This window comes from Leiobunum rupestre, chromosome 2, assembly GCF_980474605.1.
Source record: "Leiobunum rupestre chromosome 2, qqLeiRupe1.1.hap1, whole genome shotgun sequence".
NCBI lineage: Eukaryota > Metazoa > Arthropoda > Arachnida > Opiliones > Sclerosomatidae > Leiobunum > Leiobunum rupestre.
In genome coordinates, this window is record NC_143385.1 from 69,382,524 (window position 1) to 69,409,772 (window position 27,249).

General features: G+C 34.7%; 3 protein-coding genes across 3 annotated transcripts in view; 2 read left to right on the forward strand and 1 right to left on the reverse strand.

The window, feature by feature from the left end:
* Positions 1-7,504: 7,504 nt before the first annotated feature.
* On the reverse strand, positions 7,505-12,714 carry LOC149958886 (uncharacterized). Its single transcript, XM_090167268.1, has 9 exons — positions 12,696-12,714; positions 11,838-12,193; positions 10,664-10,805; positions 10,289-10,604; positions 9,819-10,228; positions 8,661-9,173; positions 8,321-8,602; positions 8,045-8,260; positions 7,505-7,563 (listed from the first exon to the last, which is right to left on the reverse strand). Exons 1-9 carry the CDS (start codon positions 12,712-12,714, stop codon positions 7,505-7,507), a joined length of 2,313 nt encoding a protein of 770 aa, XP_090023394.1.
* Positions 12,715-16,785: 4,071 nt separating this feature from the next.
* Positions 16,786-19,680, forward strand: LOC149958887 (uncharacterized). Its single transcript, XM_090167269.1, has 3 exons — positions 16,786-16,798; positions 18,445-18,635; positions 19,393-19,680. Exons 1-3 carry the CDS (start codon positions 16,786-16,788, stop codon positions 19,678-19,680), a joined length of 492 nt encoding a protein of 163 aa, XP_090023395.1.
* A 2,900-nt stretch (positions 19,681-22,580) lies between these two features.
* The window catches only part of LOC149958888 (uncharacterized), a 31,503-nt gene continuing 26,834 nt past the window's right edge, over positions 22,581-27,249 (forward strand). The window contains exons 1-3 of the mRNA XM_090167271.1: positions 22,581-22,634; positions 23,940-23,995; positions 24,590-24,696. Coding sequence (XP_090023397.1) covers positions 22,581-22,634; positions 23,940-23,995; positions 24,590-24,696 — 217 coding nt within the window. The remainder of the gene's footprint in view (positions 22,635-23,939; positions 23,996-24,589; positions 24,697-27,249) is intronic.

Sequence of the window (27,249 nt, forward strand, 5' to 3'; positions counted from 1 at the left end):
CTGTGCTTTGTGAATGGTAAGTTTTTCGTTTCTTGTTAATTCATTTTTTATTGGTGTGTGCGAGGCATTATATGATATTGGAAATTGGACGGTTTTGGTCTTTTTCACGCGGTATGTCTCACAACGTCAACAGGAAGTTTACGAGTCGTCCACTACCAGTTGTCGAATATAGCTATTGACGGTATATTCATCAAGGGCGAGTGATGAATTAAAATGCGCGTTAAAGATGCGGCAAGTATGTCGTAAGCGAGAAAAATACAAATACCCGTTAGTAGGGTCTTCGAGCGGGTCCCAAAACATTCAGTGGATGGCCTCCACCCGTCCCGCCCGTCCCGCCCGTCCCGCCGTCCCGCCCGCGAGTACAGTGGTGGTGAACAGCCAAAGGTAGGGTGAACTAGCAAAGTTATGTTTAACGAACGAGTGAAGTAATACTTAGGTGGTGAACGTACAAAGGCAGGGGTGGTACAGGTGGTGAACGTACAAAGGCAGAGCTAGTCTGTAACGCTAAACAACTTTTATGACTAAAAACTTTGATTTAGGGAAAATGTGTCATTCTTTAAAATGGATTTCAGGTTGCAACATCCTTTTAACGGGCTCATCGCAGGTGCTACTCAGTCAGGAAAATCCTTTTCGTGGCCAGTTTAATCAAATATAAAGATACGTGTATTTCTCCGCCACCAGAGAGAATTATATGGTGCTATACGGAATATCAGCCCAAACTGTTTAATTCGGTATTAGATGATACACCCACCCTTGAATTTCACGAAGGGTTATTAGACGTTAAAATTTTAGACCCAAATGTCAAGAATTTTGTTATTCTTGATGATTTACTTTGTGAAATATCAAATAACAAGGATGTCACGAATTTGTTTATAAGAGGTTCTCATCATAAAAACACGTCGGTTTTTGTACTCATGCAAAATTGGTATTATCCTGGGAAGGAAATCAGAACGTTAAATTTAAACGCGCACTATCTGATAATTTTCAATTCACCACGTGACAAATCGGCGATATTTCATTTGGCTAGACAGATTTCCCCAACTAACAGTAAATTTGTCATCGACGCCTTTCATCAAGCAATCGCTAGAGACTTTGGGTATTTATGGGTGGATTTGAAACCAACTACGTCAGATGATCACAGACTACGAACCGGACTTATACCAGGAGAAGAGGCTGCCGTTTTTATTCCAAAATGAAGAGAATTCATAATCATAAGGAGTTTTTAAAATATCTGTCTTAGTGTAATTCTTGTCAAAGAAATGCCGCCATCAAATATGCTAATAACGACGCGATTAAAGCTATTGTGGAATATATTAAACTTATTATTTACCATGGTGAATATTAGTAGAAATTATGTTTAATTCAGAGAAAACGGCATGGTATTAGAAGATAAAACTTATTTTATACAAGACGTTTCGAGCCGAGGCTCTTCTTCAGTCGTTCGTTAGTTTTTTTTTTGTATAAAATAAGTTTTATCTTCTAATACCATGCCGTTTTCTCTGAATTAAACATAATTTCTACTATTGTGGAATGTTGTATAAATGTTCTGCGTGGCAATGTAAAACTGTCAGATGATCATATGAAGAGATTGAAGCGACATTGTCATATTTTGCGGAAGATATCTAAACCCACTACAATCGCAAAACGGAAAAAGATTCTAATACAGAAGGGAGGATTTTTACCGTTACTCTTAGCACCACTTCTTTCAATTGTGAGCAGTGTGGCAGGCGCGGCTATAAGTAGAGCTATCAAAAATGGCTAGAAAGATGATCTTAGTTCCCGAAGACGTTTACCGACGGCTCAATTCGCAACCGAAACTTGACGAAAACTTGGATACGAAAGCTGTTTTAAATAATCAGAAACTTAATCAGTCACAAAAAGTAGAGTTGTACAACCATTTATTACAACGTAACAAAAGAACTAAGAAAACGAAACTCGTTGTAGAACTGAAAAGAAAGAAAGACTGGTATTCGGAAATAGCTATCGCGATCCCAGATTCACATCTAAAACCCGTCATTGCTTTGTACACTCTGTTCAAAAAGTCTTTGCCCGTGGGAGATTTCGAACATTTTCGCCCGTAATTTCTTGTAAAGTTGCATCAAGTCGAAGTGGACATCGGTAATAGATTAATAAAATGTTTAGCTACAAATTGGCCAAAATCATTTTCTGGGTAGACTTATAGGTTGGCCTATTTTGGCCTAAAAGAGGGGGTGTCAACTTTTTTATTTTTAATCTCAGGTCATTTTAAACCCCATTTTCGTGTTCTCCGGGGTTGATTTATATTTAGAAAGTGTAAAAATTATTCAAATCGACGCATTGGTTCAAAAGATATTCACCAAAAACGTTTTCACAGAAATTGAGAAATATCTAAACATCTCACCAAGCCATTTAAAATAATAATTTTTGTCGGGTTTGGTCACCATCTATAGTTCCTAGAAGTAATCGTTTTTGTTTAATTTTAAATATGTAACAAATTGAAGGTTAACATAAATATTTTCATGTGCTCATTTGAAAAACGAACAGGGGCGACGCCAGATAATATTTATGTTAATCTTCAATTTGTTACATATTTAAAATTAAACAAAAACGATTACTTCAAGGAACTATAGATGGAGACAAAACCCGTTAACATTTATTATTTTAAATGGCTTGGTGAGATGTTTAGATATTTCTCAATTTCTGTGAAAACTTTTTTGGTGAATATCTTTTGAACCAATGCGTCGATTTGAATAATTCTCACACTTTCTACATATAAATCAACCCCAGAGAACACGAAAATGGGGTTTAAAATGACCTGAGATCAAAAATAAAAAAGTTGACACCCCCACTTTTAGGCGAAAATAGGCCAAATTATAAGTCTATCCAGAAAATGATTTTGGCCTATTTGTAGCGAAACATTTTATTAATCTATTACCGATGTCCGCTTCGACTTGATGCAACTATACAAGAAATGACGTTCGAAAATGTTCGAAATCTCCCACGGGCAAAGACTTTTTGAACAGAGTGTACAAGTGGATTGAACGAAACAGTAAAATTGATTGGTCTACCAGTGGTGAACTTATTTATAAAGAACGCCCTATAGTTAGATCTAATATCATGGACATTTTACACGAATCAGTTAAAGGATACAAAACCAAACCGAAACATGAAATTGTTGGATTGGATAAATTTTATGAATTGTTGGCCAAGGAAAATGTCCTCAAATCACTTGTAAAAAATAAATTCCCCTTTGAATCCCCTATTGAAAATGTACCTATTATTTCTAACGATCTATTAGAGAAGGTGTACGATGATTCAGATTATTTACCTCCAAGTCCCGAATCAATGTATGGCAATGGATTATTGAGTTGGATAAATTTGAAATAAAGAATATAATAATATATCAGGTTTCAGTTCTTTCATTCACGAATTATACCTCAACATGGAAGGTGGCATCGATCCTACTCCGTTTGGGTTGATAACCTCTTTATCGATATCATACTTAAAATCACCCAAAGTTATTACGGCGTTTTTGTTATTATTTATTATTATCGTTTTTGAACTATTTGATTTCGCGTACTGGTATCACGAACGGAAAATGAACTGTACGATGAATGGATAAGTTAGAAGAAATATACTTCAACGTTAAGGACGCCGGTAGTTACGGAGGCATTCGCGGTCTTTATCGTGCTGCCCGGGCAAAGGGAATTAAAGTGACCATAAACGATGTGAGAGAATTTTTAAAACGACAAGATACGTACACGTTACACAAGCCGATAAAACATAAATTCAGAAGAAACAAGACGATAGTGTATGGAATAGACGAACAATGGCAACTAGATCTGGCAGACATGCAAGATATAAAAAATCACAATAGTGGATACCGATATATCTTATGTTGTATCGATGTATTTAGCAAATACGCATTCGCTGTGGCTACAAAGGATAAGAAAGGATCAACTATGGTAAAGTCATTCTAATCTATTTTAGAATCAGGTCGACAGCCGAAGGTTGTACAGACTGATCATGGTAACGAGTTTCTATGCAAAGAAGTTCAAGGTGAATTAAAACGTAGAGGAATCAAGTTTTTCGCAACGCACTCCGAAGTAAAATCTAGTATTATAGAACGATTCAATCGAACATTGAAGTCTCGAATGTACCGATATTTTACGGAGAAAGATACGCACAAATATATCGACGTTTTACCAGATTTATTGGAAGCTTACAATAATAACTACCACAAATCTATTAAATGCAAACCCGTTGAAGTGAAGAATGAAAATTCGAAACAAGTGTGGCAGAACTTATACGGGAAAGTCAATTTTTCACCACCAGTCTCGTTCCCTTTTGAAATAAATGACTGTGTTCGCATGAGTAAGAATAAAACCACGTTCGAAAAGGGTTACAAAGCCAATTATACCGAGGAAATATTCAAAGTAGTGCAGTGCATACCAAGAGACCCTCCGGTATATAAGCTGTAGGATTTGAAAACTGAGCTCATTTCGGGTGTGTTCTACAAGGAGGAAATACAGAAAATCGGGAAAGACCTCGAAAACTGCTTATTCAAAATCGAAAAAGTTCTAAGGAAAAGAACAAAACCAGACGGAACTAAAGAACTACTAGTACGTTGGCGTGGTTACGGTCCAGATTTTGACTCTTGGGTGCAAGAAATCGTCACATTATGAGTTTCTATATCACGTTACCGTCCGACTCTTCTATGCGCTATTTCAAAAACAATACTATAAGCAAGTTTAGAACGTATTTACCAGAACCCATTAAACTTGAGGGAGCTTACGAAGTTGGACTTGCTGAAATCAGTTATCCTAGAACGTGGAATAACGTTAATGAAGAATGTGTAGTTCGAATTTGGAAAACTATCTCTCTACCGGATTCCTTAGATGAATCAAAGACTAAAACACCTAAGACACTGAGAAAACACACTGACATAGAAAATTTCAACGACGTAATGGATTTCGTTAATATAGTAATACCACCAGGATATTACGGAGTTGAAGATTTACTGGAAATCATGACTACTGATGACGACGGGCGAAATATTAGCTCTAGAGTCAAGTTATATTACAACAAACCAAACCGTCGTGTAATTGTTGAACTATATGAAATGAACCAAGTTTACATACCACATGAAATCGCCATCATATTAGGATTCACGAGAACTCCAGGCAAAGACGTAACTATAGTGACTTCCATGACGGCACCTTTTAGCTGTGATATGGACGCTGGGTTACATTCTCTGTTCATATACTCGGACATTATACAAAGTCGATCGGTTGGAGATTCAGATGTTCCGTTATTACGTATTATAAGTATTCAAGGAAAAGACGGAGACACTGTTGAGAAAGAGTTTTCACGACCAAATTATATGCCTATTGCGCATAACAATTTTCAAACCATTGAAATTAATATTATGAGTGAAATGGGTCAGCCTGTACATTTCGAACGAGGAAAAGTTCACGTCACTCTTCATTTTAGACCCCGAAGAACATGGACTTATCTATAAAATCAGGTGTAAAATCTTTCTTCCGTTCATTTGTGGTTAGCGGGTCAAAGGATAAACATGTCTCCACGTAATCTGGATCACGTTTCTGTAAACGATTATAATAACTATTACTTAAATCAAATTGGACACGGATCAATTCCGGTATACCGTGGAGTAGCCGTGCAAAGAGGATATGGTCTTGGAAATATATTAGCCTCGGCATTTCAGTCTGCCATGCCTTTACTCAAAAAAGGTGCCACATTCCTTGGTCGAAAATTTTTAAATACCGGGGCAAAAATTGCTTCCGACGTCTCGAGTGGTGTATCTATTAAAGACGCGTTAAAATCTCGGGGGAAAGAGGCGGGGAAAGAAACCTTAAGAAGAGCCGCCGAAGCAGTGAATAAACTTAGTGGAAATGGACGTAAAAGGAAACGTAAAACGTCTCCCATCATCAGTTCAGTTCGAACCAGAAAGAAGAAAAGACGTTCTCTGCTTCAGTCTGATATATTCTCGTAATCATTGAACAATGTCTCTAGCTCACCCCAGTTCACAAAACAGCATTAGCTCGGAACTTCATTTATTTCACGTACCTTATACTCAAACTGGTATAATAGGAAGTCAATGGGTTGAATATAATCCAACATCGAACATAAATGAAAACCAAGCAATTATCTTTAGTATCGCTGGAAACTCGGAGACTTACATTGATTTGAAAAATACTTTACTTCAAGTTCAAGTGAAAATTGTGAAAGCAGATGGAACTCTACCAAAACCCGATATTTACGACGCTGTATCTAAAACCACAACTCCCGCGGACAAAGTTGGTCCGGAAAATTTGTTTTTACATAGTCTCTTTGGCGAAGTTCACGTATCATTGGGTGACAGATCAGTTACATCATGCCCTCAACAGTATCCTTACAAGAGTATGATTCAAACGCTCGTGACATATGGTGGACCAGCCAAGGAAAGTTTCTTAACCGCGTCTCTATTCTATAAAGACAAGCTGGGAAATTTGACGAATTTTCCAATAACGACGGATTTAAGAAACGTGCAAAATTTTCCCAAGAAGGTGTTATTGACATGATAGGAGTTGTACGAGCCGATATTTGTCAACAAACTCGACTTATTCCTAACGTGATAGATCTAAATTTCAAGTTTATCAAAAGCTCAAACGAGTTTTGTGAAAAATGCAAAGTCATTTTCACACACGCATCAATGTTTGTCAGAAAAGTTAGATTGACGCCAGAGATTATGTTATCCCACGCTAAAACTTTGGAACTGGCAACAATGAAATATCCAATCACCCGTACGGAATGTAATTCATTTTCAATTTCCCAAGGCAACAAAATATGCGTCAAAGACAACTTATATAATGGTCAAATACCGAGTAAGGTGGTGATCGGATTTGTGGACCAGAATGCGTATTTGGGAGACTACAAAATGTCACCTTTTAACTTTAAAATTTTTTCGTTAACTCAAATCGCCCTATACCTTGATGATAGTAGCGTCCCGGCAAAACCGTTAAACCCAAATTTCCAAGATAAGTTGTTTATGCAATCATACGTTAATCTCTTTCTTCAAACTAGTCAATGAATATTGACGAAGGAAATTTTATCGACCGTGATGAATTCGCCAATGGAAATGCACTATTCGTATTCGATTTAACTCCCGATCTCAACGGAAGTTCCACTGACTGTTTCAACCTGGTAAAGAACGGGAGCGTTCGTCTCGAATTAATATTCGGAGAATCGTTGCCGTCAACAGTAAGCGTGATTTACTATTCCGAATATCAATCTTTGGTCGAGATCGACAAGAACAGAGCAGTTTTATATGATCAAAGTTCATAATGGACTCGCAACAACTTGAAATCATACTTAAGAATGACCCGTATACCAAATATTTGTTCAGAGGAGTCTTCCCTGCCGACAAACTTCCCAAGAATGTGAAAACGTATCCTTCACTTTACATCGTGAACTCTGATACGTCCAATGGGGTAGGAGAACATTGGTGTTTGATCTCTCAAGGTCACTCAATTGTACATTCTTCGAGAGTTTCGGGAACAGCCCTGATTTGTTTAAATTTAACTATTTTATAGATAAAAACAGCTTAACTGTCACGTATAATTCTGTTTAATTGCAAGGAAATGCTAGTAAAGCTTGCGGTGGTTACTGTATATATTTTGCAATTAATTTGTGTCAGGGAATAAAAATGTTTAACGTATTGCGAAGATTTTCAAAAAACAAAAATGTTAATGATCGTATGATTGTAGAACTTATGTATAAGAAATACTAAATAAATTTGTCATAAAAATATTTTATTGTTTCGTTTTATAATGTCCGTGCGCGAGCGTTGATATACCATCGTCTAAAATATAACGTTTATCATCGCACGGGTTTAAACACAATTTGTTTTGTCGCACAGTCGTCACAATATGCTTATTACTCACTATGCGCTTCATCTCCGCGATAGTTAACTTACGGTTCAGAAGACACTCGCGATATTTCGCGTGACGGACGCGCTTTTGCACAACACGTTTACACACACCCTTGCAAGTCTTTTTCTCACCTTTGGCGGACAATATAGAGTACATTTTGGGTCTCAGTCCGCAAAATTCTTCAATAGGTGTACCGTCCATTTCATCTTTAAACTTTCCGAGTCTCTTTTTATTGGTTTCGTCAAACAGTGGATGATTTTTGGGGTATCCAGAAAAATCATACATTTCCTTCTGTTGGGCGAAATCCTCGTATAAATCCGGTGTTTGGATTTGATACGTGAGACTGTCTGTAAATTACAAACAATCATTAGAAATGAGCTATACTATATACAAGAGGGTATACGTACCAGTATCGGTGAAAAGAAGTTTGACCTTTTCTCCGTATTGCGGCTTTATGACGTCATAGTGAAATCTATACATTAAAAGTTTCGATAGATCCAAAATGGCGAAACCTGTATAGATGGGCCGGTTTAGAATAAGCTTTTTCTTGGCGGAATGAATTCCAACAAGGTCGTTTTGGAAGATGGTGAACTTTTCGAACGCGGGCGAGCTAGCTTTTTTAACAGCCTTTTCTGGCGTCGTAACCAATTTAAAATCCTTACGTAAACGTAAGTTTTCCATGGTTTTACCTGAAAAAAAAATGATAATTTAAATTTAAATTTTTAATTTTAATTTTTAATTACTTACGGAAGACAGCGTTGTTCATTAATTTGAAAAAGTCTTTTTCAAAATCGTTGGCGGCCATCTTCCTTTTATCCGTATTAAAGTCAATATATGACTTTAACCAGGCACCTTGTTCGAATTTCATAATTCGGTGGATTTTCGTGATTTTTAGCCCTTTTTCCAGGTAATACTTGAGATTGCGATAGTGTGTAACGTATCGTTCTTTGTTGTTTAGGTTGGGCACCAGTTTCGGTAGACTCTCTTTAACAGGGATTTTCAGTTCAGTCATCTGGGTTTTGGAATACTCGGAAAGCATTTCCGGTTTAATGGACATGGACTCTGCTGCTAACGGGTAGCAGTTATGCTCGTCGTGTAATGCGTCCGGATATTCCAAATCCACTTCCAAAATAAATCCCTCAGAGGCGTCGTCGGGGCAACTTAGAATTTCGCGTTGACAGTCAGGGGTGGGTTCAATCCACTCAAAACCTTTCATTGGTAACGCGTCGCACATGACAGTACCGTACAAATTGTTACAATCTGTTTAAAATAACATCATTAAAATTAATTTTTAAATTATTTTTTAATAAAATTTTTTAATTTTTTTTATATTTTTTAAATATTTTTTAAAATATTTTTTTTAATAAACTTTTTAAAATATATTTTTTTTATAAAATTTAAAAAAAATTATACAATTTTTAAAATATATATATATATTTTTTTTTAAATTTATTATAATAATTTTTTTTGTATAATTAAATTTATTGTAATAATTTTTTTGGTATAATTAAATTTATTATTAAAATTTTGATTATTCTTACCGAGATAACAGATGTAACTATCTGGTTTGGAACGGTCGTGTGTTTCCAGGTACTTGTTATTACCCTGTGCGAGACGATGGCTAATCATTGAAACCCCAACTCGTATCCCTTTTTCTATGAAAATATGCATGTCCTCATCCAGAAAAAGGTCATACATAGGGCCGCCTGCCACGCGAAACCCGGGCCTGTGTACGAATGTGCGGGGTCTAGTCGGTAATACGTCATGCACATACGACGGAAACTTTGAAAGACGTCTGCCAGAAGTAATGTGTCAGACAAAACATAAATATCGTGATAACGTCCTTTAAAAATAAAAGTTCCAATTAAAGATTATTCGTATTTATTATTTTAATAGTGTTCATACCCAAATTTCCGATATTGAAAGTTTTCCAGACGTTTCGCGCATGCACGTAGTCGGCTTCACTCAGAGGCTCATCGGTTAAATCGTTGAAGAAACACTCGATAGGTGGTAGTTGTGTTTCTTTAAAACGATCTTCCGAATCCATATATGAATACGGATAAACTCCTTTTCGCAGGAGTAAATTAACCTCTTCCGACGTGAAAACCGAGTTTAAGAGCGGAAACTTGTCAGTCCCACCTTTCGATAAATTTCCGACGAGGGTCTCGAGAGAAGCTGGCAAGAATCGGATGCTGTCAACAAACCGTAGTTTACCCAAGGTGAAAGAAATGTATGTTTCGCTGTTGGTAGCGATACAGTCTATATTTTTATTTTTTATTTTTGCAATTTGATGCATAATGAGGTGAGCGTCATATCTACAAATGCTTTATATCATAAGTAAAAATACCTTTAAAAAATATAGTCAATTAATTTACCTGCTCAGATTATGAAGGAAAACCGGGATGAATTTTGGCGCCTTCATTTTCAAATTGCAGTTCTGACACGCACAGCCCCTATACGCTCCTGTATAATGGTCATGGTCACGTGTTTTAATTGAAGTTTTCGTGAATGTTTCTTCGCAGACGTAACAATGTGTTGCGGTTTGGTAGGATATTTCTTCAGCTTCGGAAAGTTGCATAGGGATGTTTTCCTTCAACGCTTCCGATATAGCCGTAGACTCGTCCAAAAGCATATTCAAAAACTTCAACGCACCGTCTTGGCCCCTGTAGGTCTCGTGCTTTACGAGATTTCCTACATAGTAAATAAATATTAGATAACGAATTAAAAGAATTTCAAGTGATCAAACGTACCAGTGGGACTGATAATTGCGTATGAAAATCCACACGTGACTTGTACGGCTAGGGTCGTGGTCGATGACAATGTTGCGTCTGGCAAACATGTCGCTATTTTTGACATTGTCGACTCGAAATCGGCGAAAATGGTGTAAGGAACCTATATGAAACAAATAAAAAAATATTTCGAATTTAAAAGAAGTATTAAATTATTTACCATTTAACTCCAACCAAAATTTTTGAATTTTAAAATTGGTTCTTTGGTTGGCATCTCCACGCGTTGTGGTTGGTGAACATTTCAGTCACGCATGTGGTTTTTGATAATGTCTTCGGAATTACTCCTCTTTAGACACCGTCGACAATAAAACGTCTTGCCATTATGTTTGGAGAATCCGCTGAACAAACGACTTAGGTGGCGGATCAAGACGTAATGTTTATTTTTACCGTTTGTCACCAAAAGTAAATCAATTGCCCTAGACTCGGGTACACGTTTTTCACTTACATAAGGCGGGAAATAACCCTTTTCGTACGCGAAAATGTTAATTGATAGGTTATTCGCCTCTTCGAGCTTTTTAAGTTTATAAGCATCCAGTTCGAAGGGGAAAGTAATACCGCACAAATCGAGTTCGTTCTCGTATTGTTTATAATGTAAAATACGACTGGGATTATTAGTGGTTGGGTATAGTTTAGCCAAGATTGACCACAGGAAACATTTATTGTCACTTGGGTCTTCAGGGTCAACATTTACTGTGGCACGTTTATTTTCAATTACAGGTGGTAATTGAAAATATGTACCGCCTACCAGAGGTAAATATTGGATAATGTTAATTTGTAAATAAAAAATTTTATCCAAAACCCAACCACTTCCTAACCCTTCATAATTGTTCATAGAGTCGGCAATTTTGTTTCGACTAGAGTTTATTTGTTCGGGTATTACCTAGGGTGACAGCGTCGCGTGTGTAAATCCCCTGAAATACGGCATTGCCTCAACGTCCGTACCAGTGTTGCCAAGTTCACGGGTATATCGTGCCCGCACCACCATATACCATTTTATACCTTTATTGGTATTTAGTTTGTTTTGAAGATACGTTTCTACCTTAGCATGGTGTTCATTTATAAATAACACAGGGTCGGTAACCCCATCTGGTGCCGTTATCCTAGCTGAAAAAATTGCGTCACCAAGCGCGTTAACCTCCTCTATTTGAAATGGATGGATGGCTGGTAGCACTGCTGGTGGATTAGCTGGTAGCACTGGTGGTTGTTGACCAACTGGAAGGGCAACGGGTAAGTTAACGGGTGGGTTAGTGGATGGGTTAGTGGATGGGTTAGCGGGTGGGTTAGTGGATGGGTTAGTGAATGGGTTAGGAGCGTCGACGGCTTGCTGGTCAACAACGGCTGAACCAACTGCGATTGGTTGTTGGTGTTGGGCTTGAATATTATCCCAATGCTCACCAAGCCACTCGTCATCCGCTTGAGACTCTAATAGATTGTTTAAGGGATCCGATTGTTGAATCACTTTGTCTTCTTGACCATTTATAGAAAAAAAAACTTTATGTAACAAATAATAAAATTTTCTTGAAGAAACTTACCATTTTTAACTCGTTTACGATAAAAAGAGTCAGGTGATGAGACCCTTTTTACAGGCGAGTTTGGTGGCGGTAATTCATGTGGTGCGCCTGAACGAGTGAATGTGGGCTGGCAACGATACGAGGTGTCAGATCGGACCGTAAAAACGTCTCTAGCTTCGGGGGCGGTTCGAGCCGGGAAAACTTTTCGGATCTCGGGGACGGTTGAGTCCTCGAAGACGGTCCGGGTTGGAGAAACGTCATCGGCGGCGGTGGATGCGGAGAATTATGTACCGTAACGGGGACCACCCCGTGATTAAAATTACGTTGGTGACGATTTAAAACGTCTCGTCTCGAAAATGACTTATCACACACGGGACATTTTAACCTGGTATTACCATGAACTGATATCATATGACGGTTGATTTTACCCTTTTGGGAGAAAACGGTTGAACAGATACTACACGAATACATCTTGAATATACCTTTTTCACCTCGTACCATGACTTTTTATACCCTTTTTAGATTTGAAAACTTCACCCTCACCCCGCCTTTGCGCGTTCACCACCAGTTCGCCACCAAGTTTCTCATTGGTTAAAAATGACGTATGCCTAAACGGTGTCCGAGAGGGCGGTGAATTCTATGTTTACCCCAAACACAATATTGAGCAATTTTTGAGGAGCATCTCTCTTTTTCCCTATTGGCTGAAAGTGACGTATTCCAAATTAAGGTGTCCAGTTAGGATAATGGGTTTCTTCCAGACACTTTGGGACTCTCTATAGCTTTACACGTTCACCACCTCTGATGTCTTATCTTTACTCGTTCTCCACCCAACGAAAAGTGGGGACTGTCAATCAGGATTAAAATCCTTCTTTTCGGTAGGAATTCAATAATACAGAAAAAGGCTGCTACCTTCTATAAACCTTTCATTTTAGCGGGGTACAGTCTGTACGTTTTCTTATGCACCACTCTCTATAGCGTAACAAGTTCACCACCCAACGGAAGCGGGGTCTGTCAGTCAGGATTATAACCCTTCTTTTCGATGAGGGGGTAAAGGGTTGAGCGTCAACCATTAATACACAAAAGGCTGCTGCCTTTACACGTTCACCACTCAACTGTAGCTTTGGCTGTTCACTGCCGACACTGCTCTGCCTTTGTACGTTCACCACCTAAGTATTGCGTCACTCTTTCGTTAAACATAACTTTGCTAGTTCACCCTACCTTTGGTTGTTCACCACCACTGTACTCGCGGGCGGGACGGCGGTGTGGGCGGGACGGGCGGGACGGGTGGAGGCCTTCCACTGTATGTTTTGGGACCCGCTCGAAGACCCTACTCCCGTTGTATATATTTCTTTCATTAAAATTTGCTTTGTATTATATTTAACTGATAATCTTGTTCTGTAAATAGGTTTAAATTCAATTGTGCATTGTTTTAGTACGTCTAACTCGCTGTTGTAACTACTTAATTTATAATATTTTGAATAAATTAAAATCGGTTGTACCGTCTCATTTATTTTAGTTATAATTAAAATTTTATACCAAGCGGGATAGAACCGAGATTAAGTTTTTAGTAAATAACTCTGAATTGCGGAGATATATCTTTAAGGGTCATCTCGAGAAATTAATACCACTAGGGACAATTCTTCCGAGGATAGGTAAATTTTGGCAAGCTTGCCAACTTGTTTTAGTTTTATTTTCTTCAGTCGGAAAACTCGACACAATTTCACAAATGTAGCAAAGACAAAAAATATTTGTCGTCTACTGCTACTAGTATGCCTTCCGGGCAATTATTTAGTGGGGCAATTGGCAAGCATAATTTTTGATCCCCTTCACAACTGACTTAGAGGAGAAACAGCAGAAAAGCCAGTGGCGTTAATAACGCCCCGGCAGACTCCGCAATGCGGGGGGGGGCTTCCATCGAGGGGCCCCCAAATTGCCTATGGGACTGTGTACAGTCCAACCGTGCGAGGCCTCGTCTAGTTCTTTCTCTTGTCAGCTCAAGTTAATGTTTTACTTGCTTCATATATTGCTTTATGTTTCAACAGGCGCACCCAAAACTTTATAAAAACAGCCACAATGACCGTCGCATAAATATCCAAACAACGTACATAATGAAAGTAACATACCGAAGTTTGAAAAGTATCGATACACGTGTTTTATAGCAGATCGTTAAATCTTGTAAATTTATATCTAAGTTGTGTTTCTGAATTTAAAGTTTCCAAGGTAAGGCTAATTCGTTTGCATAATATAATAGCTGGCCTGGGTAGGTTTTGTCTAGAAAATCTAAAATTTCATTTTATGCATTTGCTTACATTTCACAAATGTCAATGCTTATTAAACGAAATAATATGGACCCCATTTAGAACGATATACTCAACTAATAGAAGCTCCACTGTGTCTTTTCCTGCCAATTTACATAGTTGTCAAACAGTAACGCATGCATTCGGTGAAGCTACAGTCCTTTAAAATTCAAAACCATTCTCATTTTATTATTGCTGATTTGTGTATCTTAATTACATAAACGACTCTAATGACTAAAATACACTATGATAACAGTTGTTACTGTTAATGCCTTAATGACATTCGCGACCGATTACTTACTCTACATCGGGGGCTTAGCTCCTAGACCCCTGTTTCGTTTCTCTTTGCCCCCTCCAACTTCTAAAACGTTCCTACGCCCCTGAAATAAGGAGCGGAAGGGAAGGCAATGTCTCCCCAAACCTTGAAAATACATCATTTCCTCCCCCCCTCCATCTTGAAACGATGAACCCGTGGGAATTTTCAAACATAAGATTTCATTTTTACCCTACTTTATTGAATAAACAAATAACGCGCTTACATGAGTTCCCTACGAGAGAATAGTAGCAATATTTTTTTTATTTATTTTACAAAAGCCATTTAGATCGTGATTCTGGTCGGACTTGGGAGTCTTAACTTTAGACTTCCAAGTTCTACCAGAACCTTCGTTTTAAATGTTCCAGACGCTGATTGCCGTGATTTATCTTTATCGTTTCATTTTGGGCTTAAAGCCATTTTTAAGCGTTTTATATATTTAACATGCAAGTACGTGTTAAATCTAATTGTAGAAGGCGATACATGGTAGCCCTAACTCTAGATGGCGATAATCGCGACTCGGCCTTAATGATTATAAGGGACCCCAAAAACAGTTTCGCGGGAGGACCCCGAACCCACAGCCACGTCACTGAGAAAGCTACTATTTTTAAAATATAATTTACCAAAAACAAATTTTATATTCTAAATAAATAAATGTGGTGGATTTTATTTCTCTTTAACTTTATTTGAATTGCTTGTGTATTTAACTTTAATTAATACTAAACACACTGGAACCGTATAGGAACCGTTTAGGAACCGGAACTGATCGGTTCTAAATTTTGAGAACCGGAACCGAAACCGGAACCGACAAATTAAAATTTTAAGAACCGGAACCGGAACCGATAAAGCAAAAATTTAGGAACCGGATCCGGAACCGAGATAGTCCAAAAAAGTGGAACTGTTGCATCCCGATAAATGAATAAAGATATTTTAGACTGGATATTACAGACCCGTACACGGGGGGCGCCAGGGGATGCTCAGCGCCCCCAAATGAGTACTTGGCATCCCCAATCCGACTGACCCAAAAAAAATCGATTGCTCAATTACCGAAAGATATGATCTAAAATATTTGTATATTAATCAAAAAGGAAAATTACTTTTACTAGAGAGCTAGTATCAGTAAATATTTGAAACCATTTTACTTAAGTTTTTGAAAATTGCTTTCGCGCGTCTCACTGCACCAGAAAAACTTTTCAATTGTAGAAATATTGAACCAGCTTATCAAAAATGTTTTGACGGATATTTTAGGGCTACAACCGGATTAGTATATTTACTAATTTCATAGGTGGGGAGATAAAAATTACTCAAGGTATTGGCACCCCCAAAAAGAATTTGAGCGCCCCCTAGTTTTGGCGGCTGTGTACGGGCCTGGAATATTATTTTTACTAGAGGTTCTAAGCCTTTTGGTTAATACCGCGAATTCAAACCATTTTTTATCTTAACTTTATAGATTTATTTTATCTTATGGAAGTTTACTTTTAAAGATATTTTAAACTTGAATAAAACCATACTGTAAAATCGGTGATATTAAAAAGCAAATAAAGACTTCTACAAGACCTCTCGCACTAATTTCATAACAAACAAGTTATTTTTCTTCCTTTTTTATTTCGTCGTTGGCTCTGTTCTACCGATAATTTAATATTATATACTGATTAAATTGCCAACGAGATCGAATAAAGATAAGTCCGTTCTTCGACAGTTTTTTTTAAAGCCGTTGTAATCTGAGAACTACGCGGAGGGAATAAAGTGAAATACGCCGCCTTTAATAGTTGGATAGCGTGGATACAACTGAAAACACGACGACGACGACCATTAGCAGTTAGACTACAGTGCTCCGGGAAATTAACCTTAGTTAGTATAGTCAAATCAAAATTTGTACCAGATTACGTCCCATATTATTGTTTCTGCTTCAGCTTAAACTTTCAACTTGGCGCACGTGGAAGGGAACTAATATAGTAAGGGATGTACACGAAAGGTAATAATATATTTTGTACAGTTGGACTGAATTAAATATAATATGTAAATAGGACATATTTTATTGATTTTGTTTACTTACTTTGAAATTTTTCTAGGGGCACAATAATATTTTTAAGTGGGCACCGGGCCTTTTTGAGGGGGCACCATGGGGCACTCTCAGATTTGTTTGAGGGGGCACAATTTATTTTTGAGGTTTACTAGTATTCACGCTTAGCTCAAATTTTTAACTTTGAAAAACCTCCCCCTTTAATCTAGCAAACTTTACCATCTCGCGTAGTTTTGAGTAGTTATAGATGCTTAAGCCTCAAGTTTTAGCTCCGAAATTCGGACACAAACTTGATTCTGCTCTCTTACATAGCAATGGCTCAAGCGAAAAGCTATTCAACAAACTGAAATCCCCATAAAATGTTAAGGATTTCGAAGCATTTTTCTATCTACATTTAAAATTAATTTCGAACAACTTTTATATCTTAATCAGTTATTTAAAATAGGGTAGTTCAATAATATGTCGCTCGACATATAGCCTGTAAAATGCCCGTTTTGCCGTTACATCCCTTCTTTTTCCGTTTCTCTCCCTGTCTGGGTGTGTAAAACTTTAAGACTTCGTTGGAGAATAGCGTGGTGCTACCGTACGGAGGTACTCGTAGACCGAAGTTTCCGGAAACACTGCTAATCTAATCGACTGAGTTTCCTTTTGTTGATATTAAAAATTCTACTAGCGTGTTGTAAGTACTTAATTGGTTTTATTACTATACAATTACGTAACACAAACTAATTAACTTGCTGTTGATCGTTAAACAAGTCTGTTCATGGTTGAGAAATACCCCAATTAATAAGAGTTTTTAATCGGCTACAATCCAAGATTAAATCTTATATCTAGTTTCTAATTGATAAATAGGAGGTTTGATGTATTGCGAATCGAAAGTATAGTAAGCGATATCGTTGTTTCAGGTGCATGTGCATTCGGCTTTTAAGACAACGAGATAGAAGTAACCCGTTCGACAAAATAAAATTAATTAAAAGTGGAAAAATGTTTGAGTACATTTTTCAAACAGCATTTCGAAACAAAAATGGTATGTAAAATAGTTTTTAGAATTTCTTTATTAATTTCAAATAACTCAACCATTAAATGGTTTGATATTTTTAGAAGGAATTATAGACTAATTCAGTTTTTGTTTCGATTCATAAATTAATTAATTCAATATAATTTACAGCTTTAGCATCTTAATAGAAACTTTCATCAATACAGGTAACATGTGTATACACGGAAATGCCAATTTTCGTTTGTAACAGCGTATATAACGCGGAAGTTTGTTAGTTTTAGTAAACTTAACTATTTTTTAAGAAATTTAATTCGGTACTTCTATTGTCGTACGTAAAGAAAATCTTTTTATAGTTTTTAACGAAATTGCTAAACAGATACTATTTTCCCTTTCATGTTTAGTAATTGTTTAAAATATTAGTATCGCCACTTCTCAGATATCTCCTTTAGCAATTTCGAACCTTGTCAACAGAGATTAAATCTTAAACAATGAAAAAATATTTCTTATACAAAGCTTGTGTTGGAAATAACGTGTTTTATTTTAATTGTTCTGTCACACTATCTAGTTTTAACAAGAACAATTTTCCTTCTAAATTGCCTAGGTTTTATAAATGGAATCAAAGAAATAGTGGCCTTTTTCTACGTGTCTTTTTTGAGATACAGAAACAAATCTCGACATGATGTATACGACTATAGCGAGAAAAATAACAATATTACAGGCCTTGCAAAGATTGGAGTCAAAATACCGACGTCTGAGTTTGATCTTGAACATCGGAGACCAATCAAAGGAACAGTAAGGATTAATAATAATGAAATGGTACAATTGAATAAGATTGCGATTTGAAAAGCACTTCTGCCTTTTATAGAAATGGCTAAGGCTCTATGATTTTTTACACGTGCACTCTAAGAAATTTCACGCTTAACGAATATAATTGCACAACTCGTTGGAAGTTTGAACACAATATAAGACACGCGCATCAAGTTAATTTTCTCTAATTGGACGTATTGAATTTGAATGAATACTAACTAGTTAATTGTTTTATTTCTTAAACTGCAGAACCAGACCTCATGGTTTTCAATTAGCCCTGATAGGAAATCACCAACAAAATTAAAAAATTTTAAATTTTACTCATTTTGAAGTTGTTATTACAAATATACAAAAACGCAATGAAGGGTTAATGTTAACAGATACACTAAGTAATTTATATGGAAGCAAGATGAAAAACCATGATTTATAAATTTTAAATATAATAAAAAAAGAAAACTATAGTGTATTTCTTTAACTGCAGAACAAGACCAATTTGTTATCATCGAGCCTAGTATAAAATCATAAAACACTATTTTAAGTTTTTTTTGTTTTAATTTAACAATTCTGAAGTTCAAGTCCCCTCACTTGGTCGATGTTATTAAAAATATACAAAAATACAACAGTTAATGTTATCAGATATATTAAGTAATTTAACTCGAAAGCGGGAGGGAAAACTGTGACTCGTAAATCTATAAACTTCATAATGTAAGAAATAAACGGTACTTACCCTCTTTTTTTTCAGGATTCGGAAAGTGTTCTGTTTTACGGTGGAAATATCAATGGAAGCAAATTATTGGTTCGAATCTCGAGAACTTCAGATGGACTGAGCTCAATTTGGATATCACTTAAGTTAGATTCTGGGGAAGAATACTACCTTCCGACGGAACAGTTCCACGTGGAACCCTTAACTGGGAAAGAGAGCTTCGTTGGAGGCGGATTGAGGCTGAAATGTTTAGTTCCGATGAGGAGATGGAGAATTACCTTCAACGGGTTTCTGAGGCAAGTAACCTTAAATTTGATACAACTTTGAATTTTCAAAGCGAATAAAGTGGAAAAAAGAACTATCGGTCAGAAACCTTTAAATATCTATGAAGTTTGTAAGAATATTTTTAAAATTTAAGAAAATACTTAAAATAACGCATTTAAATGCATTCAACTTTAAAAAATAACACAATAGAATTTATATGTTATTGTGTCAGTTGAAAGCTTTATTTTAATTTTCTATTCATGCTTTCGGTGTGGTTTAAAATATGGTCCCCGCTATTCGATTTTTAATAAAGTCTACGTATTTTACAGGAAAAAAGAAAGCGAAAAGAAAACTGTTCACGTGAAATTCGGATTTTTGTAAGTAATTTTGTTAGAGATTGGTGATTGTGGAAATAGGGTCCTATTCCACTTTTAATAAGCTCATAAAGCAATACTTAAAAACCCTCATCGCTTCCTTCATAATTATGGCATGCAAGTTACCGTGCGTGTATCGAAAGCAAAAAGTGGCAAAATATTTTCCCTAGGGTAGTAACTATGATTGAGCTGTCAAAACAAATTACGAACAGACATCGGGACAACTTAAATGATGTAAAGATAATCAAATTTTAGAATGAACCTTATTTCAAACATGTCCTCCTTAATCGGTCATCAATTTAAAAAAATTATGTATTTTCCTTAAAATAAATAGACGAGAAGACGAAGCAATTAATAAATTAAATTATTATAAAGAAACATCCAAATATCACTTGTTTCGAATCTTAAATTGTGGTTAATAAAGGTAAATAGGGGATAATATTGTTAAATAGCGGTAAATATGATAACGTAAATAACGGAAAAGATGATAAATATCGAAAATAGTTTTAAATATGAAAAGTAACGTAAATAGTGGTAAATATGAAAAGTAACGTAAATATTGGTAAATATGATAAATAAATTAAATAGTTGTATGTATGATAAATATCGTAACTAGTGGTAAAGATGAAAAAATGTAAAAAATGGTAAATATGATAAATTAAATAGTGGTATATATGATAAATAACGTAAACAGTGGTAAATATGATAAAAAACGAAAATAGTGGTAAATATAATAAACATCATAAGAAATGGTAAATATAATAAATAACGTAAATAGTGGTAAATATGATAAATAACCACAATAATTGTTAGTATTATAAATACGTGAAATTATGGTAAATGTGATAAGTAACGTAAATAGTGGTTAAAATGGTAAATAACGTAAATAGTGGTAAAAAGATGTATAACGCAATTAATGGATAATATGATAAATAAGGTTAATGAAAGTAAAAATGATAAATAAGGTAAATAATGGTATATATCATAAATATTATTAAAGGGAATATAACCTCAGGTATTTGGTGTGGAACACCAACGCTTGCAGCTTTTGCCGCTCTTGCCTTTGGCATTAGAAATGTTTGGCGCCACTGTGCAGGGAAATTTGAAATATTGAAGGGGTCTTCCATAAAGATGGCTTTGCAGGTTATATTCCCTTTAATAAAGCAGTGGTTAATATGATGAATAATGCAAATAGTGATAATATGATGAATAATGTAAATAGTGGTTAAAATGATAAATAACGTTATTAATGGTTACTTTTATAATAACGTTAATAATGGTAAATTTTATAAATAACGTGAATAATGGTGAATTTTATAAATAACGTGAATAGTGGCAAATATGATAAATAACGTAAATTGAGGTAAATTTGTTAATTTAAGTAAATAGTGGTTAATATGATAAATAACGTTAATAATAGTATATATGACAAATAAATTTAATAGTGGTATAAATGATAAATAACGTTAAAAGTGGTAAATATAATGAATAACGTAAATAGTAATATGATAAATTACCTAAATAATGGTAAATATGAAAATAACGTAATTAATGATAAATATGAAAATAGCGTAAATATTGGTAAATATTATAAATAAGGTAAATAATAGTAAATATGTTAAATAAGGGTTACTAATGGAAAATATGTTAAATAACGTAAATAATATGGTGCATATGATAAATAATATAAATAGTGGTTACTATGATATATAACAAAAATAATGTCAAAAATGATAAAGAACTTAAATAATGGTTAATATGACAAATAAGATATATAATGGTGAAAATGATAAATAACGTAAATAATGATAAATATGATAATTAACGTAAATAGTGGTAAATAATGGTTTAAATGATAAATTAGGTAAACCATCTTACCTAACCTAGCCTAAGCATACGGCAGCTACCTAACCTAACCTTAACTAAGCTAAACCTAAGCTTAACCGGAATTATAGAGGTAAATAATGGTGAATATGATAAATAACGCAAATAGTGGTTTATTTGTTAAATAACGTAAATAGTGGTGAATATGATAAATAACGTTAAAAGTGATTAATATTATAAATAAGATACCTAACTTGATTTTCATAACCCTACAAGTCTGTTCTAATTATTAAAGGTTTTATCTCCATTAATGTAGTTTGAATTTTTAAATAATGTAAATAATTCATGAAAATCTTTTATTTACCATTAGCCAGCGTTATTTACCACTTTTTACATTTTATACTATTCCGTTTTTAACCACTATTAACCACATTGTTTACCACCTTTTAAATACAACTTCGGAACCCTCGTTATTTTCGTTTGAAAGATGTAAAATATGGTTAAATAAATATTAATTTGATTTAGGTGGATAGCTTCTTCATCTCCCCAAGACGTCGGCTCTGAAATACATTCTAAAACGATGGCAAATTTCCTCTCTCAAGAATCAAGTTGGAATGAAAAGATAGAGGAGTAGGTATTTCTGATTATGTCGATGACCAAAGTCAACTTTTATTAACGGATGGCTTTATACTTTTAGTATAAATTCCATACTCGATAGATGGATCCAATTTGGCAGTATTTTAGGTGTCGTTCAAATTCCCAAAGATGGAATCGAGGACAAAGAAGTTTTTCTTTGGGGTGCGAGAAGAAAAAGCAAAGGTAATTCAGCGGAAATAATACTTTGGAATGTGAATTCTTTTTTGGGCATCTTCTAAATTAATGACGGATTTGAATTGACCTAAGCTTACATAATTCAGGACACAACATTTCTCAGCACGAGGAGTTCATGTGATTATTTTATTTGGGGGAAATTTTAAAGGATAGTGAACAGGCACTTTAAACATGTTTAAAAAAAATTAAAAAATAATCAGCTAGGTTAATACCCAAGGCACCACCTTAGGCCTAAGTCATCAAGCTACTTTTGAAGCCATTAATTCAGGTGGCCTTGTCACAATGCGTAGGAGGGTGGTACTAAGAAACGTTTATCGAAAACAAGGAGTTAAACACGTTTTCCCAAAATTGTGGCTTTTCATTCAAGCAAGGAAACCCAACAACATGCGTACGTGCTGGAATAATAAACCTTTATTAGTGCTCGGCATTCGATTAATTTTTATCCATGAATAAAATAAACTCGGAGATGTTTAAATAATATTTATTTAAATAAAAAATAGTTGAATAAAAACTGTAAAATGTTTAAATAATTTAAAGTGAATAAGCTTATTATTTAAATAAAACAAACAATTATTTAAATAAATACCACTTTTATTCAAATAAATGCTTGGTTGCGTAAAAACATTAAATAAGTTAAAATTATATTCTTTTTACCAACGTTTTTTTAAATAAATCGAAAAATTTAGGAATAATTAATAAAAAATTCCGAGCACTAACATTTATTGACCAGTCTGTAAAATCTTCCCTCTTTTATTTAGTGCCTTTTATCAAATATTGCATTTTTCCTGTTGATGACGATTATAATATACAAACAGGTAAAGCCAGCGTCAGAAAAGGTTTAAGAGGCACTTGAAATAGTGTACACGTCCCTTTGTGTGTACAACCTGCATCTCCATCATGTTCACCCTACTCGTTTTTCGTCTATTCTCTTGTACTTCTGTTAGAATACAACTTAAGGTTTATAGTTCGTCCATAATTAATATTGGAGATGGCAACAGGATTTTCAAAATGAGAAATGAGACTAAAGTTTATTTCCATACTCTCTCTTTTAACCGCATATTTGTTTATTGTCTTAAAGGAAGCCGCTTAACTGCTCGCTATATTATTTGTTCATCTAAATTGTTTCAGGAATCGAAATTTTTCCAATACAATCTTAACCCGTTTTTAAAAGCACGTGTCATCGACTAAACTGTAGAAGATCCCTTTCAAATTATTTTCCCTAGAATAAACAAAATTATAGGGAAGGGTTAACAAGTAAATTATAAGTTAACTGAAAATCAAATTTATTTATAGAAAGCGGAAGAACTGATCAACAAGTCAAAACGAAGGAGTACATTTGCGTTTTTGAGGTAAATTGACCTAGACATTTTGATGTGAATTTTAAATCAAATCTGAAATCAATTTTAGAAAATAGTTCTTACTGGGTTTTTCCTATAAAAATCATTTTGTTATCCACTAATTGCGGTTGCTTTTGAATTTCTTTGTTATAAAATTCAGTATCTCAAAAATTAAATTTGATAATTTTTATAGTTTTTACTAAGTCAAGGTTGAATAGCTCTTTAGCAAAACGAAAAAAAATTGAATTTGGCAAGTTAAGATACCTGGTTTTTGAACTAAGATAGTGATTTTCAAACCCTATATTTAACACTTTTACCAGCTGAATCACTCTTATATACATACGTGTAAATATATCTGTTTTCGTTAAAGGACGGTGAATTATTGCATTTCGGTCAAATTCAACTTTTATCAGCCAAAAAACCGTAAGTGTACCGTAAACGTTTTTAAAATACATATAAAAAATGATAAGTTATAAGAATTTCACCTTATTAATTTATAACTAAAACTGAAGCCTGCTTTTGTCGTTAACATTTTTAGAGCTATCAAAGATTCGATACCTTTAAATGTTGAATGGAATTGATTGCATGTAATTTCATTATATCTAGACTCCAGTTTGCATTCGTTGTATTTTCTACGGCTCTGGGTGGTGCTTGTAAGAATGCTAAAATTACGGACGATGGGAAAGGAAACCAGCAAATTACATATTCCAGAGGTACGTGTAGTCTTAAAATATTCATACATACAAGTATGTTATCAGGGTTACAATGAAATGTCTAAATGTATTATTATTTGTTAAATAATGAAGTTATTTTTTAACTTAAGTCAAAGTTATGCAAAACGTGATTGTAGAATTTGGTGATAACTACTTTTGATTCGATTCGGGTCAAAATGCGCAGTTCCCATTTACGCGGTTATCGTTTGCGCACTTCCTCATTGACCCTTTTCCTATTTGCGCATTGGCCATTTGAGCGGCTATGCATTTTCTCAAATCCCCAATAGCTCAGTTTACCATTGGCGCACATTTTCCCATTTCCGCAGTTTTCGCATTTTTGGAAATCTAGGTTTCCGCATTTCCGCGTTTCCACATTCCACCTGAATGTAAACTTAATATCTCCAAAAACAGCTGAATTAGGTCTTATGCAACTGTGGCAAGTTTCATTTATTCCTTCGAACCGAGAAACTTATTCACAGCGTAAGAGATACTACATTTTCATCTTAGCCGAAAGCCCGAGAAACTACGATTTGCTGTTCGACTAAACATATATACCATAGAGAAAACTTCATCGAACTAAATTCAACCGTAGAAAAACATGAAAATTATTGTTATTTACTGGATGCTATACAAAATTATGACAAAAAAACGACACAAAGTACCTTTGTCAAGAAAAAATGGATTAATATATATTATTTAATCCATAAGGAGCCGCGCAAATGAGAAAACCGCGGAAATGGAAAATATCTGCGCAAGTGAAACTCGCGCAAGTGGAAAACCGCGAAAGTGCTTATGCGCTAAGGGAAACTACGCGATTGGACCTTTTGATACAATTGCCTTCAAAACGAAAAGATTTTATTGCTTTTTTTTATTGCCATTCAAATTAATCAAAATCAAATCCCTTTAAAAAAATTTACCAAAACCCATGAAACTGTTAATTATAATATTTTGAAAAGTAATATAGAGAGCGAAACATTACACGATGTATTGATATAAAAGATGCTAGATTAGCAGCAACTAAATTCATTGAAATTTTAAAAAGTATATCGACTTCACAACTATAAAAACGCTTACGTCACATTCCCATAAAAAACAGAAGTTAAAATCTTGGATAGTTCCATCTTTAATAATTTTAATGAGAAAAAGCGATATTTTAGCTAAGCGACTAAATAATAAACCTTTTAATACCGATCTTAAAAAAATTGCCAGATTCAATAATAAAATTATATATTTCTGATTAGGACGACTTAACATAATTATTTTATAGATAAAATACAACAGAGTAACAATGATCTAAAAAAAGTTAAAAAGTTTTCAATAAACTATCTAAAAAAAGTAAAAGCTATGAACCGATTAAAGAGATTAAGATTAGTTATAAAATAATTAAAAACTTAAGTATAAAAAATAATGCCAGAGAATCAACTAATGGCTTCAATAAAGAGTCAGACTCGGTAGGTTCAACTTTAGCTACTAAAATCAAAGATGAAAATGATATAAAAAATGTCAATTCTTTTTATATTCCAATTATACCGAAAGATGTGAAAATTACTATAAATGAACTTAGGAACTTAAAAATAAATCTATGTAATAAACCTCTCAATATCTACTGGAACATTTCCTGAAATATTTTAAAGACTTGAATAAATACAGACCAATATCTTTGTTAAGTAAAAATCTAAAATAATTGAAAAATTAATAAAAAAGCAAATAGTAAAGTTTTTAGAAATAAATATGGGCTTAGAGCGACAAAGAGCACAAATGATGCAATATTTGAGGTGAGAAAAGAATTACCCATCTGTAGATGAAAATAAAAAAGCTTTCGGAATAATTTTGGACCTTAAAAAGCTTTCTATACCGTATCACATGAAATTTACTACTAATTAAATTAGAATTTACTGGAACTTAAGGTTTGATATTAACGTGGTTCACAATTTATCTTCATATCGAAAAACTGGTTTAAATTGATGTTGTATTAAGTGAACCAGAACAACTCACTTTCGGCATTCCTCGGGGGACTTTACTACATGTATATGCTCCCGTGTTATTTCTAATGTACATATGATATTTGTTCTCTCGTTATTAATGGTAGGATATAATCTTTAGCTGATAATACTACTTTATTATTTTGGGCCGATTCTTGAAAACATGTATTTGAAATAGCTAAGCAAGCTAAAACAAAAGTATACGGCTTTCTTAATGACAGCCTTTTAACCTTTAATGTAGAAAAAAACAAACATTTATGTTTTTCAACTAGATGTTCTGATTTAAATTGAGAAATTCATGTAACTGAAAATTGTTAAAATTGTAGTATTGAAAGTTGAAAATAAGAATGAGTTCTCCATATCAAATATTTGGGTGTTACAATCGACGAATAAATAAAATGGGACGTAGTACATTCAAGAATGTATTTATTTATACTCAGGGAGAATGAATATGTCGAGACTATCGAAGGACACGTTGAGGCCCTAACCCCGTCACGCTAAGGGGGGGGGGGGAGGGGAAAAGGAGGCGGTCTTATTTTTTGCGTCCTCGCAACAGCGTTAACCGCGTCGA

What these genes read in the sequence shown, in the direction of transcription:
- LOC149958886 (XM_090167268.1), bottom strand. An exon ending in CGCAATTATCAGTCCCACTG is followed by an intron (nt 10,605 to 10,663) that starts GTACGTTTGATC and finishes TTTACTATGTAG; the next exon opens with GAAATCTCGTAAAGCACGAG. An exon ending in ACTTCTTTTCACCGATACTG is followed by an intron (nt 8,261 to 8,320) that starts GTACGTATACCC and finishes TGTAATTTACAG; the next exon opens with ACAGTCTCACGTATCAAATC.
- LOC149958887 (XM_090167269.1), top strand. An exon ending in GGAGACCAATCAAAGGAACA is followed by an intron (nt 18,636 to 19,392) that starts GTAAGGATTAAT and finishes CTTTTTTTTCAG; the next exon opens with GATTCGGAAAGTGTTCTGTT.